Here is a 15394-nt window from a genome sequence, read left to right on the forward strand (position 1 = left end):
ACAGTCCATGGGATTGCTAAGTGTTGGACATGACTGAGTGACAAAAACTTTGGCTTAAATCTCTACTGGTGAGCATACAAAGACACTTCCTCCAGAAAATACCATTTTAGTGGCATGAAATTACTGAAAGAAATCACTAAAGGCAATCTGGTTTTCCAGAAATTAATCTGGTCCTCTCTGCTCTTTAGAAAAATTTATTATTCTTTTGAATCTTACAAGTCATTCATTACCTGAGGATTAGAATTTATTGTTCATGAGGGTCAGAAACAGGACAGTGTGGGAAAATATTTAAATAGAGATTGCACTGAGGGCAAATTCAGATGAGCTCAGAAATGCAGAGGCTCATTTGGGACCCCAGCAAGGTGGAAGAACTGAATTTGAGCATTCCATATTAAACCTGAGACTTTTAAAGGGGCACTTAAGTGTATTATAAAGCAGACATTATTTTGCTGACAAAGGTTCGTATAGTCAAAGCTATGGTTTTTCCAGTAGTCATGTATGAATGTGAAAGTTGGACCATAAAGAAGGCTGAGCACCAAAGAATTCTTGCTTTCAATCTGCGGTGTTGGATAAGACTGTTGAGAGTCCCTTGGACATAAAGGAGATCAATCCAGTCAATCCTAAAGGAAATAAACCCTGAATGTTCATTGGAAGGACTGATGTTGAAGCTGAAACTCCAATACTTTGGCCACCTGATACAAAGAGCTGACTCATTGGAAAAGACCCTGATGCTGCAAAAAATTGATGGCAGGAGGCGAAGGGGATGACAGAGGATGAGATGGTTGGATGGCATCACTGACTCAGTGAACATGAGTTTAAGCAAGGAAAGCCTGGCATGCTGCAGTCTATGGTGTCACAAAGAGTCAGACAGGATTGAGTGAGTGAACAACAAGTAGCCCCAGTTCAGAGGACGCCTTCAGTTCAGTTCAGTCGCTCAGTCATGTCTGACTCTTTGCAACCCATGGACTGCAGCACTCAAGGCCTCCCTGTTCATCTCCGACTTCCAGAGTTTACTCAAACTCATGTCCATTGAGTTGGTGATGCCATCCACCCATCTCATCCTCTGTCGTCCTCTCCTCCTCCCATCTTCAATCTTTCCCAGCATCAGGGTCTTTTCAAATGAGTCAGTTCTTCACATCAGGTGGCAAAGTATTGGAGTTTCAGCTTCAGCATCAGTCCTTCCAATGAATATTCAGAACTGGTTTCCTTTAGGATGGACTGGTTGGATCTCCATGTGGTCCAGGGGACTCTTGAGAGTCTTCTCCAACAGCACAGTTTAAAAGCATCAATTCTTCTGTGCTCAGCCCTCTTTATAGTCCAACTCTCACATCCATATATGACTACTGGAAAAACCATAGCCTTGACTAGATGGACCTTTGTTGGCAAAGTAATGTCTCTGCTTTTGAATATGCTGTCTAGGTTGGTCATAACTTTTCTTCCAAGGAGCAAGAGTCTTTTAATTTCATGGCTGCAGTCACCATCTGCAGTGATTTTGGAGCCTAAGAAAATAAAGTCTGTCACTATTTCTACTGTTTCCCCATATTTGCAATGAAGTGATGGGACCAGATGCCATGATCTTCGTTTTCTGAATGTTGAATTTTAAGCTAACTTTCTCACTCTCCTCTTTCACTTTCATCAAGAAGCTCTTTAGTTCTTCGCTTTCTGCCATAAGGGTGATGTCATCTGCATATCTGAGGTTATTGATATTTCTCCTGGCAATCTTGATTCCAGCTTGTGCTTCATCCATCCCAGTATTTCTCATGATGTACTCTGCATATAAGTTAAACAAGCAGGGTGAAATATACAGCCTTGACATACTCCTTTTCCTATTTGGAACCAGTCTGTTGTCCCATGTCCAGTTCTAACTGTTGCTTCCTGACCTGCATATAGATTTCTTAAGAGGCAGGTCAGGAAGGACCCCTTGGCTCCCTACAAAATATGTTTAGGTAATTTTTGGAGGAAAGCATCACCAGTTAACAGCCATGCAGCTTCAACCTATAAAGTTCAAACCAGCTTGAACTTACAAACCAGATCACTGTAAACATGCAAGGAAATAACACAGGTTAGAAAAACCAGGAAAACAACTATACAGATCTCTAAAGGTGTTGAGTGGGATGTACCTAGTGGTCCAGTGGCTAAGATTCCATGCTCCCAATGCAGGGGGGCCAAGTTTGATCCCTGGTCAGGGAACCAGATCCCACATGCTGCAACTGAGACTCTGTGCAGCCAAATAATTTAAAATATATATTAAGTTATTTAAACTACAAAAAAAATACTCAGATGTTTGAAGAAAAACATGAGGGCATAAAAGATAGAAATGAGAGAAGACATAATTGCAGGGCAGCTAAATGACTTTTGGAAATATAATCAGGGAAATATGACAAGTTAAATGTCATAAAAGACTACTAAAATTTTGGAGAATTAGTAAACTGGAAGGCAGAGAATGTGAAGAAAGTATCAGGAATAAAGCTCAGATGAGAAGTTGGAAAATGTGATAGGTTCTGAGAGCCTTAGGAGGAGTCATCAGGAAGTCTAATATACATAATCATAGTTTTAGTAGAGGATAGGAAACATAAACTATTTGAGGAGGAAAGGACAAAGAAAAAACAATTTAAACACAGACACAGAATAGCGAAACCACAGAACGCCAGAGATGAAAAAAATCTTGAAGTTAGCCAGAGATATGTCCCTTCAGTCAGTCTGAGAGCAAAATTGTTGTAAATAAATGGAGTCAGAAGACAGAAAAATATTTTCTTCAAAGTTTTGAGAGAATATGATAGTCAACCTAAAATTGTGCACCAGGCAAATCTGTTTCAAAAGAGTAGAAATAAATTAAAGACATATTCAGGCAAGTCACAACTTTACCACCTACCAGATCTTAACTAAAGAAGTTTATATTTTAGAAAGAAAAAGAGCAGAGGAAAATTTGTAAGGTAGAATAGAAATGATGAACAGATAAATTAGAAAACCATGATTACATTCAAACAAACATGATATGCATAAATAATAGTATTGAGTTGGCCAAAATGTTCATTTGGATTTTTCCGTAAGATGTTACAGAAACACCCAAACTTTTTGGCCAACCCAATATTTTCAGATTGTAGGTATTTTTTAAAAGATTTTTAAGGAATATAATTAAAATATGAGACAATAATGACAAGTAACTCAAGGGATGAAGGATGAATTGAAGTGTTTTGCACTCTTGTATTGCTCAGAAAACAGACTCAGATGAGGAAACTGAGGCAGAAATGTTGAGTAACTTGCCCAAGACCACACAACTAATCCAGAATTCTTTCTTTTGTCCTAAAAACTTATTAGAAAAAAAATGGGGATGACAAATTAAGATAACTTAAAATTAGGATTTTTTTTTTGGTCTTGCCCCTATCTGAGGACAAGATGATGAAAGGATTTGGTTTTCTTTTTTTTTTTTTTTTAAATTTTATTTTATTTTTAAACTTTACATAACTGTATTAGTTTTGCCAAATATCAAAATGAATCCGCCACAGGTATACATGTGTTCCCCATCCTGAACCCTCCTCCCTCCTCCCTCCCCATTCCATCCCTCTGGGTCGTCCCAGTGCACCAGCCGTCTCTCAATTTCTTCACTGGGTCATGAAATTAAAATTCTTAAGATAACATTCTTTATCAACATGATAAAGTCAAGAAGATAGAAATTAATGGTTAGTATATTCCCTGGAAATAATAGAGCAAATGATGAGACAGACTTGAGGAACAACCTCAGATTCTGTGCCCTGCTCCTGACTTCATATGCCTGTGCTTAAGAAGGGCAACATGTGAAAGGAAAAGAGGCTCCACAGAGGATACCACAAAGGCAGATGGTAGAGATGAGAGTTGGGCTTCTCAGGTGGCCCAGTGTTAAACAATCCACCTGCCAATGCAGGAGATGCAAGAGAGTGGGTTCAATCCCTTGGTTGGGAAGATCCCCTGGAGAAGGGAATGGGAACCCACTCCAGTATTCTTGCCTGGAAGATAACATGGAGAGAGGAGCCTGGTGGGCTACAGTACATGGGGTCACAAAGAGTCGGACACTACTGAATCACACACACACACACACACAAGGGTCACAGTAATGGCAAGAGCCTCCCACATTCTTTCCCTAAAGTACTTAAAACATCTCTGTCATTGATTGGTTTGGGAAGAATTTTGCATTGTGCCATCTTTAGACTGCTCTCACAGCAGAGCTAAATGTTTATAAAGTAACCTATATCCTATGTATGCTGAATTGTTTAAATCCCTGAAAGTCTGCCAAAAGGAAGAAAAATTTTCCAAGAGTCAAGAGAAACTCAAGTACAGTTCTACCTGATCAGATGGGCCCTTCTGTTTGGGAACTCATCTCCCTGCATGGATGGCTGGTTGGGGTTGATTTGCCAAATAGATGTGATTTAAGTGAGTGTGATGCCCTGCTACACCCACCTCCCCAACCCCCACCCCTGCCCCGGGTTTCAAGAAAATGTGGAAAGAGGCAGAGAAAAGCCCCTTTATGTGGCCAAGAGAGTAAGGAAATGGAATTAAATAAAGTGTGAGGAGGAAAATAAGAAGCAGTAGGCAAAAGAGATAGGGGGATGCGAGCGTAAACTTAGAGTACAGAAACACTGGAAGATAAACGATCTGTTTTGAGATGGGACTAATGAAATCTGTTCTTTGTGCAAATCAAGTAAACAGTGAGTCCTCTGGCTCCATCCATCAGTATTCATTTAAACAGTTGAAGCACAACCAATTATTATGCAGTTACTAATATAAAATAAATGGATGAAATCACATATGAGTCCTTTGATTAAAGCCTGAAAACAGGAGATATAAATATAATTTATATTTCTGTGTTGCTTTTCTGAGTCACTGAATATGTAAAAATGCCTTTCTGTCATTCTACTTTTGCAATCTCTCTAATTCATGCTTATCAGAGCTGCAGTGAGTTGTTCCCTTTCCAGATTCTTATAAATTTTATGATTCTGATAATCCTATTGCAATGATTACATATATCTCTACACCTGAAAGTTAGACTGAGTTTTGCCTATAGAAAATTTGAAATGAGAGACAACTTGAATTATGGCATTGTGATTTTTTTTCCTTTTTGCATCTGTGTAATTTTACTTTTTGTTTTGGAAAAATATTGGGGCTGTTTTCCTGTGGGTGTGGAGAAGAGGCATGTATTTATCAGACAGGCTGGTCCCTTTTTTGTTCAATGAAAATTAAACAGAATTTTAAAGCACAAACAGATGGATTCACTTAAATCATTTCCCTCCAGTATTGTTTATCATCTCCTTTTGATTGCCCAAAGTTCCTTGTGTCTTGACCCACATTTTCTCATGTTCTCAGGAGCAAGGAATTAAAGACTCAATTACTCAAAGGAGTTGGTACTTTAGAACTTTTTAAAGTTATGTTTTTAATTTTTAAATTTTCAATTTGAAGTATTTCAGAGTAGAATGGTCTGAATCATCCAAAGAATTGTATTTCATGAGCTGGGTCTTTTTCCTGGAGTCTCTTAAAATTATTCAAGAAAAATGAAGATAAATATGTTTGAGAGCATGCACATTTATCTCAGTCCCTTCATGTGTGTGTGTGTGTGTGTATTTGTGTAACATAAGATTGGGTGAGACTTCAGGGGTTATCAGTTCTATCCCTCTAACTTTAGACATGATTACACTTTAAATAATCTTATAATTTGTTTTTGATGACATATAATAATATCCTTTTCCTGTGAAATAATTTTATTTGCAGTCTCTCCTTCTAAGAAAGCGTAGTCTTCCCTCATAGCTCAGTTGGTAAAGAATCCACCTGCAATGCAGGAGATCCTGGTTCGATTCCTGGGTCGGGAAGATCCACTGGAGAACGGACAGGCTACCCACGCCAGTATTCTTGGGCTTCCCGTGTGGCTCAGCTGGTAAAGAACCTGCCTGCAATGCAGGAGACCTGGGTTCAATCCCTGGGTTGGGAAGATCTCCTGGAGAAGGGAAAGGCTACCCACTCCAGTATCCTGGCCTGGAGAATTCCATGGACTGTATAGTTCATGGGATCACAAAGAGTCAGACATGACTGAGCGACTTTCACTTCTTACATTTGATTATTATCTACATTTGTCATCTCTCCTATTTGAAGACTAATATATGTAAATATATGGCCATTTCCTACAGCATTCCTAACCATTTCTGCTTTTAAAATTTTAAGTAGACTATGATAACACACACTGTGAGAAATAGTTTGGCTTGAGGAAAAATAAATTTATATGTTCATGCCTTTATCTTCTCACCTGTAGAATAAAAATGTTCTTGCTTTTCATGGGGTTGCCAAGACCCCTGCTTGTTCACATCATTCAAAATATGTAACCTCACACCCCTGCAGAAGCAAAGTGTTTTTCTTCTGTTACAAGGTTCATTTTAAATTTCATTCCAGGCAGTAAGTCTGGAGTCTTTAGTTCTTCTTATTTGTTTTAAATTTTGTTAATCCCTGAGTTCCAAGAACTCTAATCATTGAGTGGATTTTAAAAATTTTAAGAGCGAATTGCATGTCTCTAAGAGAATCAGCTGGCAGCTATTAAAAATCAACAATGAAGAAAATCACTCCTCTCATAAATTGCCTTCAGAAAATATATTGTGTGCAGACATAAATGGATCATGTTCCCACAGGCTTTCAACTACTTTTAAAAAGTGCTAGGAAACTATCCCCAAACTCACAATTAGTTATCAGAATAATTAAGAAATTGCCTAAAGCGGTGCCTGTCAGGAGCCTCTTTGGTGTGCCTGTGTGCTCAGTCGTTCATTCATGTCCTGCTCTATGGACCGTATGGATCATTTGTGACCTCATGGATTGTAGGCACCAGGCTCCTCTGTCCATAGGACTGTTCAGGCAAGAATGCTGTAGTGGGTTGCCATGCCCTCGTCCAGGGAATCTTTCTGACCCAGGGATCGAATTCGCATCTCTTATGTCTGTGGCATTGACAAGCAGGTTCTTCACCACTAGCGCCACCCAACTGGGACTTTCCTGGTGATCCGGTAGTTAAGACACTGTGCTTCCACTGCAGGGGGCACGGTTTCAATCCCTGGTCGGGAAACTAAGATCTTTCATGCCTTGCAATGCAGCTAAACAAAACAAACAAAAAACGACCACCACAAAAAAGATAATTCCTTAAAAAAAAAAATAATGCCGGAATTAAAACTTTGCCATGACCTGACCAGACCAGCCCCATGCAACCTTGCCCCACAATCTCTCTGACCATGTTCCCTTCCCCTCCTTCCTCTTTGCTAACCTGCAGTCACACTGACCTCCTAACTGATCCTCTGACAACCCCCGGGTAGGTCCCTCTTTCTGGAACATGTTTTCCCCAATACTTGTCTAAATGTCTTCCTTATTTTATCAAGCCTCCGTTCAAATGTTACCCTTAGTGCATTCTGTCCTTCTCAATCCTCTATCCTCTGCATTATTTGTTTTCTGGGTATGAAATATATTTATTTTCATGTGTATATATATATATATTTTTTTTAATTAGAGCATAATTACTTTACAATATTGTGATGGTTTTTGCCATACATCAACATGAACCAGCCATAGGTATACATATGTCCCCTCCCTCCTGACTGACCTCCTACCTCCATCCCCATGCCACCCCTCTAGGTTATCACAGAGCACTGACTTTGGGTTCCTTGCATCATACATCGAACTCCCACTGGCTATTTGTTTTACATATTAGCAATGTTTATGTTTCACTGCTATTCTCTCATCATCCCACCTCCTCCTTCCCCCACTGTGTCCAACATGTCTGTGTCTTCTTTGCTGCTATGCAAGTAAGGTGATCAGTACTATCTTTTTAGATTCCATATATATGCATTAATATGCAATATTTGTCTTTCTTTCTGACTTACCTCACTCTGTATAATAGTTTCTTTGTATCAGTTAAAATTCCCTGACTTTCTTTTCTTCCCCACCCCACTTTCTTCTTCCTCCTTCTCTTCTTTCTCTAGTTTCTGTCTCCCCTGAAAGCTCCAAGAGCAGGGAATTTTCTTTCATTCACTACCGCATCCTTTTCTCCCTGGAATGGGGCGCACAATCAGTATTTGTTAAATGAACAAATCACTGGGATACTTACTCTGTGCAAATACCTTGATAACCTTTAAACCACATCGAACTAGTGTCCAACTCCTTAATGGTTAAGCTGCTTTTCTAAGATTATCTGGAGACTCAGTCGGCCTTAATTTAATAAATAGTCTAAATTAAACTAACACTTTCTAACTTTTCTTATATGAGAGCTTATATATTTGTATAATGATATGTGCAAATATGATGTTATATAGCTGTGGTGAAATGAAAAGAATTAAGAGGTTTGTGAAAATTGTTTTTATTTTATAAATGATAAGAAAATCAAATTATATTAGTGATCATAGTAAAATTTAATGTATTCTGGAGCACTCAAATTGATAAAAAATGTACAACCATTAGTACTTCCCAGAACACTTGTAACTTACTTGCTGCACACAATGATAGGTTGGTTGGGAAACAGTGAGTTAAAAATCCAGTGCACTTAGGTGTCTTTCTGCTCAGGAAATTACATAAGGAGATAGTTTGTCAGTGGTGGCTCAGACAGTGAAAAATTTGCCTGCAGTGCAAGAGACCTAGGTTTGATCCCTGGATTGGGAAGACCCCTTGGAAAAGGGAATGGCTACCTACTCCAATATTCTTGAATAGAGAATCCAATGGATAGAGGAGCCTGGTGGGCTACAGTCTATGGGGTTGCACAGAGTCAAACACAACTAACACTTTGATTTTTCTTTGGTAAAATAGCTAAATCTTTTCAGTAATAATAGAAATCAAAATGCAAACCATAAGGTATGTGATTGTAAAGAGCAAAACAGATGCAACCTAGTAGATAATGAATTTTCCTTCCTCGTTGGGTCATTTCTGATAGAATAGTGTGCTAATAAAGCACAATCTGCCAAGAATGCTAGGCTCACTCCATATTCTCCTATTTCCTCTCGCTGTGACCCTGGGGAGGTTATTTAATCTTCCTGGGTCAAAGTGGTTTCATTTGTTCAACATAGGCAGAGGTTGAGCTGTTGATCAGGAATCCATAGAAATATTGAGAAAAGACCTTGGAGGGGTAGCTGGCCTCCACATTTAATCAAAGAAAGAGTATAATGTCTTATATTTTAAAGTAGACAAAATAAGAAATAGCAGTGCTAACAAGAAACTTAAACATTATAAAAGCCCATCAACAAGCCTAATATTCCTTTCAGTGCACCAGAAAACCTCTGGCTGTGACAAATAAAACTTTTGAGAGAACTGGACATTGGAAGCAAACTAGGCCAGCTGCCAGGTCACCACACATCTTATTCAATGATGTGAGTATCGCTGGCTGTATGTCTCCCCAGAGTGATGAGCAATAGAAAAATGACTTTTAAGGATTTCATTTTATTTGCTTTACAGTAGACTGTTTAGCCATGTAGTCATGAGAAATAGTAAGCAGGAGGCTGTTTAGAACTTTTCTCTCTCTCTCCAGTTTTAGTGCAGGCTGTTTTCTCTGTATTTGGAGAGAGTAACTTCAAAAGACATCATCCCGGTCCTCAGACGTCAGTGCTTGGAAATGGATGCCAGTGCTCTTTAAAATTTTCACAACCAAGAGTAAACACAGTCTGGCACAAATGTCCACACTTATCATTTGAGCTTGAGGCCATTGTTTCATCGGAAATGGATCATGTTACATTTTTCAATGTATCCAAACAGTTTCTGACACACAAAAGTTAGTTTCACTGAAAATGTGGATGGTTACTAAACTCCCTCAAAAATGGATCTTCTTCATTTACATATTTTAAGCAACCAGTGGTGGCTCAGAGATAAAGAATCTGCTTGTGACACAGGAGGCACAAGTTTGATCCCTGGGTCAGGAAGATTGCCTGGAGGTGGTAACCCACTCCAGTATTCTTGCCTGGAAAATCCCATGGACAGAGGAGCCTGGCAGGCTACAGTCCACGGGGTCACAAGCATCAGACATGACTTAGCAACGAAACCATCACCACCACTAAGCAGCCAATGCCTGCCAAAAAACTCTGCTCCACATACATTAATGTTGAAAACTATGGCAGATCCTGTTGCTACTAAAAACCTCATAACGAAAGAGAAGGCAAACACGTGAGAAGTTTTTAACTATTATCATCAGATCAGAATGCCAAGAGAAAACAAAAATGGGAGGAGAAAATAATACCCTTCTGCAGAAAGACAAATATCATATGATATAGCTTATAGGTGGAATCTACAAAAAAAAACGGGGAGAGGTTACAAATGGACATGTTTACAAAACAAGTAGAGTTACAGATGTAGAAAACCTTATGGTCACCAGAATATAAGTGATGGGGGCAGGGATAAATTGGGAGATTGGAATCGATATACACACTGCTGCTGCTGCTGCTAAGTCACTTCAGTCGTGTCCAACGCTGTGCGACCCCATAGACGTCAGCCCACCAGGCTCCCCTGTCCCTGGGATTCTCCAGGCAAGAATACTGGAGTGGGATGCCATTTCCTTCTCCAATGCATGAAAGTGAAAATTGAAAGTGGAGTCACTATATAAAATAGGTAACTAATAGTAACCTGCTGTATAGCACGGGGAACTCTCTCAATACTCTGCAATGGCCTATATGGGAAAAGAATCTAAAAAACGTGGAGATATATATATATATATACATATATATATGTGTGTATATATATATATATATAAAATATTCACTTTGATGTGCTAACACAGCATTGTAAATCATCTATCAGATCAGATCAGATCAGTCGCTCAGTCGTGTCTGGCTCTTTGCAACCCCATGAATCGCAGCATGCCAGGCCTCCCTGTCCATCACCAACTCCCAGAGTTCACTCAGACTCATGTCCATCGAGTCAGTGATGCCATCCAGCCATCTCATCCTCTGTCGTCCCCTTTTCCTCTTGCCCCCAATCCCTCCCAGCATCAGAGTCTTTTCCAATGAGTCAACTCTTCGCATGAGGTGGCCAAAGTACTGGAGTTTCAGCTTTAGCATCATTCCTTCCAAAGAAATCCCAGGGCTGATCTCCTTCAGAATGGACTGGTTGGATCTCCTTGCAGTCCAAGGGACTCTCAAGAGTCTTCTCCAACACCACAGTTCAAAAGCATCAATTCTTCGGCGCTCAGCCTTCTTCACAGTCCAACTCTCACATCCATACATGACCACAGGAAAAACCATAGCCTTGACTAGACGAACCTTTGTTGGCAAAGTAATGTCTCTGCTTTTGAATATGCTATCTAGGTTGGTCATAACTTTCCTTCCAAGGAGTAAGCGTCTTTTAATTTCATGGCTGCAGTCACCATCTGCAGTGATTTTGGAGCCCAGAAGAATAAAGTCTGACACTGTTTCCACTGTTTCCTCATCTATTTCCCATGAAGTGATGGGACCAGATGCCATGATCTTCGTTTTCTGAATGTTGAGCTTGAAGCCAACATTTTCACTCTCCACTTTCAGTTTCATCAAGAGGCTTTTTAGTTCCCCTTCACTTTCTGCCCTAAGGGTGGTGTCATCTGCATATCTGAGGTTATTGATATTTCTCCCGGCAATCTTGATTCCAACTTGTGATTCTTCCAGTCCAGCGTTTCTCATGATGTACTCTGCATAGAAGTTAAATAAACAGGGTGACAATATACAGCCTTGACGTACTCCTTTTCCTATTTGGAACCAGTCTGTTGTTCCATGTCCAGTTCTAACTGTTGCTTCCTGACCTGCATACAAATTTCTCAAGAGGCAGATCAGGTGGTCTGGTATTCCCATCTCTTTCAGAATTTTCCACAGTTTAATGTGACCCACACAGTCAAAGGCTTTGGCATAGTCAATAAAGCAGAAATAGATGTTTTTCTGGAACTCTCTTGCTTTTTCCATGATCCAGTGGATGTTGGCAATTTGATCTCTGATTCCTCTGCCTTTTCTAAATCCATCTTGAACATCTGGAAGTTCACGGTTCACATATTGCTGAAGCCTGGCTTGGAGAATTTTGAGCATTACTTTACCAGTGTGTGAGATGAGTGCAATTGTGCGGTAGTTTGAGCATTCTTTGGCATTGCCTTTCTTTGGGACTGGAATGAAAACTGACCTTTTCCAGTCCTATGGCCACTGCTGAGTTTTCCAAATTTGCTGGCATATTGAGTGCAGCACTTTCACAGCATCATCTTTCAGGATTTGGAATAGCTCAACTGGAATTCCATCACCTCCACTAGCTTTGTTCGTAGTGATCCTTTCTAAGGCCCACTTGACTTCACATTCCAGGATGTCTGGCTCTAGGTCAGTGATCACACCATCGTGATTATCTGGGTCGTGAAGATTTTTTTTGTACAGTTCTTCTGTGTATTCTTGCCACCTCTTCTTGATATCTTCTGCTTCTGTTAGGTCCATACGATTTCTGTCCTTTATCGAGCCCATCTTTGCATGAAATATTCCTTTGGTATCTCTGATTTTCTTGAAGAGATCTCTAGTCTTTCCCATTTTGTTGTTTTCCTCTATTTCTTTGCATTGATCGCTGAAGAAGGCTTTCCTATTTCTTCTTGCTATTCTTTTGAACTCCGCATTCAGATGTTTATATCTTTCTTTTTCTCCTTTGCTTTTCACTTCTCTTCTTTTCACAGCTATTTGTAAGGCCTCCCCAGACAGCCATTTTGCTTTTTTTGCATTTCTTTTCCATGGGGATGGTCTTGATCCCTGTCTCCTGTACAATGTCACGAACCTCATTCCATAGTTCTTCAGGCACTCTATCTATCAGATCTAGGCCCTTAAATCTATTTCTCATTTCCACTGTATAATCATAAGGGATTTGATTTAGGTCATACCTGAATGGTCTAGTGGTTTTCCCTACTTTCTTCAATTTAAGTCTGAATTTGGCAATAAGGATTTCATCTATACTCCAATAAAAATTAGAAAATAATATCTTTCTGTCCTGAAGTTACTCCAGGACACCAGGGCTTTAACTGAACTTGCTAGCGTTGCCACTGAATTTTCATGTTGATTCATTTCTCATATTTCATGCTGCAGTGAGGCCCCCACTGTGCAGCCTGTCTGCAGAGGAGGCCGGCCCTGTGGTCTGAGGACTCACATGGTCCTTCCTGAGTTAGAAGGAGTCCAAAGGGAAGGCTAAGAGCTGCAATTTTGACTTTCAAAGACATTTACTTAGGACTTACAAATTCTCTCTTTATTAGGTTCCCTTGTGAAAATTTCACCTCTTTCCTCACCCTGTTCCTCACCTCTCCACGGGACCCCTGCCAGCAGCCCGGTCAGCAAAGTTTCTGCAGTGCAGTTCCCAGAGTCTTCCGACGCAACTGCCAAATCAGGCCTAAGTTCTCACCGGGCCTTAAGTTACACACAGAGCGCCCCTGATCTTTCTCCTCAGATCCTGAATCCACCTGTTATATGCAGCAGGTAAGGAATTTTATGTTGTTCACTGGAGTCTAAGTAATAATAAAACTAACACTGGTTTTCCCCTTAGGAACTCGCACCACCAGCCCACATAGCTTTGTGTAGGTTGCCTAAGTAGTTGACAAGAAAGTCCAAGACAGTGTGGTCTGTGCTGAATAGGCTGGAATAGAAACTTAATTTTTCAGTGTCTCCATTCATAGGAATTTTAGAGACCTTATGTTCCATACATGTCTTTGGTGCTGATATAAAATAATTAGTTGTATATTTTACCTGCTTACTGATAGAGAGTGCATAAAACATCTAATTAAAAACTCCTATCAAGTCATTCAGTGTAATTTGGTATTTTGTTGGGATATTTTTTGCTTGTTCTCCAGGGAGAATTTTATACCGATTTTAAAGGTACTGTTTTTTTAAGTTTGCATTTCCCATTGTGACATTTTAAAAATGTGCAGATATCATGTGGCACATTGTGACTGTTCCCAAATGGATCTCTGAATACAATGAAGCAATTGCCTGTGCTGCTCTGTCATGTTTAAACAGGGAGACAAAGTGTTGTCTCTTACAGGGGATAAGAAAAAAAGACCTAACATGTAAGATTAATTATTTTGTCTATATTTCACTAAAAAAGGAATACCTCCTCTACCAGTTAACATATTATTGTTCTTCAGTAATAGCTTCATCTTGAATACCTGCTTTAAAGCATTGCAATTTTTTTAAGTAGAAAAGACTTGAGTGTTTTAAAATTAAGTATAATTATGAGAGTGCCTTGAATAAAATGTTATTTCCCCCCCTAAGCTGAATGACCATAACTGAATAAATTAGTTACATGTTGGTCTTCTTATATCAAATACTGGGTCACAGACCCAGATTTGACCAGTGAATTCAAATTTAAGCCTCACAATTTTCTGAGCCTTTGTTCATAAATTCTGTGTTAAATAATCATTTTTATAATCTTTATTTTTGCTTCTTTTCTCTTTATAAATACTTTCAAAGGGATGATAATTTGTGTTTGGTTAGGACCGGAGTGAAAAGTTATTCCACCATCCAAAACTTACTCTGTTGCTCTGTGCATAACACCATTTTCAATAGAATCATTCCCTTAGGATGTTAATCCCATCTTTTTCTGTGGTAAAACAGGCCTTTCATATTTTCCTTTTAGCAATTTACAACACCCATCACTTTTTTGGAAGCTCTGAGAAGTCCTGCAAAAAGAAAACGCCTTGAGTTTTGTTTCCTCTGGCGTCTCCTGACTTTATTTAACCACAGAACCCATTTCTTTAGGTTAACACCCAATAATTGCCCGTGGAGCTAGTGTCTGGGGAAACACCCTGAAGAAACACTCTTTTGTGGTGTGCGTCCTGGGCCCAGATGAAACCCAAGGGAGTCACCAGACTCAATGCCATCTGCTTGCAGCGTTTCTAGGGAGACACTCCCACTGTGAGCTGCAGACTTGTGAGAAATCAGTTGCCTATAGGAAGAACCAAGGGGTTCAGAAAAGATGTATTATACCACTTCCGTAGCTTTGCTCACCGCAGTCTTTTTTTTTTTTTTTTTTTTGGTATTCTTAGCAGAAAGAATGTAATGGGATTTTTATAAAAGAGGTTTTGGAGAAAAACAAGGGAATTTCACTACCTACTTGTTCAGTAATGTTTATAAATCCAGTAGTGTGTGTTTTATTTGCTGGGGCTTTATAAATCTATAATTCAAACCATGTTTTATTATTGCCTTCAAGGCAGCCACCCATGTAGGCACAGAGAGCTCCAGAAACACACGACTAATTATTGTGGTTTTCCCTGCTGAACTTGAAGGGCTTGGCGTTGAATCCGAGTCTCTTGGCTGCTGTAACGTCTATGCAACAAGCTGTTTTTCTGGCAGGAGAGGTAGTCTATTTGAACTCCTAATTTAAATGTTCCTTTCAAGTATTATCTTGCAGAGAAAAATCTTCAAACTAGTAAACTACTTTTACCAAGTTT

At 39.5% G+C, this 15394-nt stretch overlaps 1 protein-coding gene across 5 annotated transcripts in view; it reads left to right on the plus strand.

Annotated features, from left to right (window-relative positions):
• Positions 1-15394, plus strand: part of PDE3A (phosphodiesterase 3A) — a 363124-nt gene that overhangs the window by 310540 nt on the left and 37190 nt on the right. For all 5 annotated transcript variants that reach the window (XM_055571490.1, XM_055571510.1, XM_055571499.1 and 2 more), the window contains exon 6: positions 13205-13424. In XM_055571490.1, the coding sequence (XP_055427465.1) occupies positions 13205-13424 (220 nt within the window). The remainder of the gene's footprint in view (positions 1-13204; positions 13425-15394) is intronic.

Source organism: Bubalus kerabau, chromosome 1, assembly GCF_029407905.1.
Source record: "Bubalus kerabau isolate K-KA32 ecotype Philippines breed swamp buffalo chromosome 1, PCC_UOA_SB_1v2, whole genome shotgun sequence".
Classification (NCBI taxonomy): domain Eukaryota; kingdom Metazoa; phylum Chordata; class Mammalia; order Artiodactyla; family Bovidae; genus Bubalus; species Bubalus kerabau.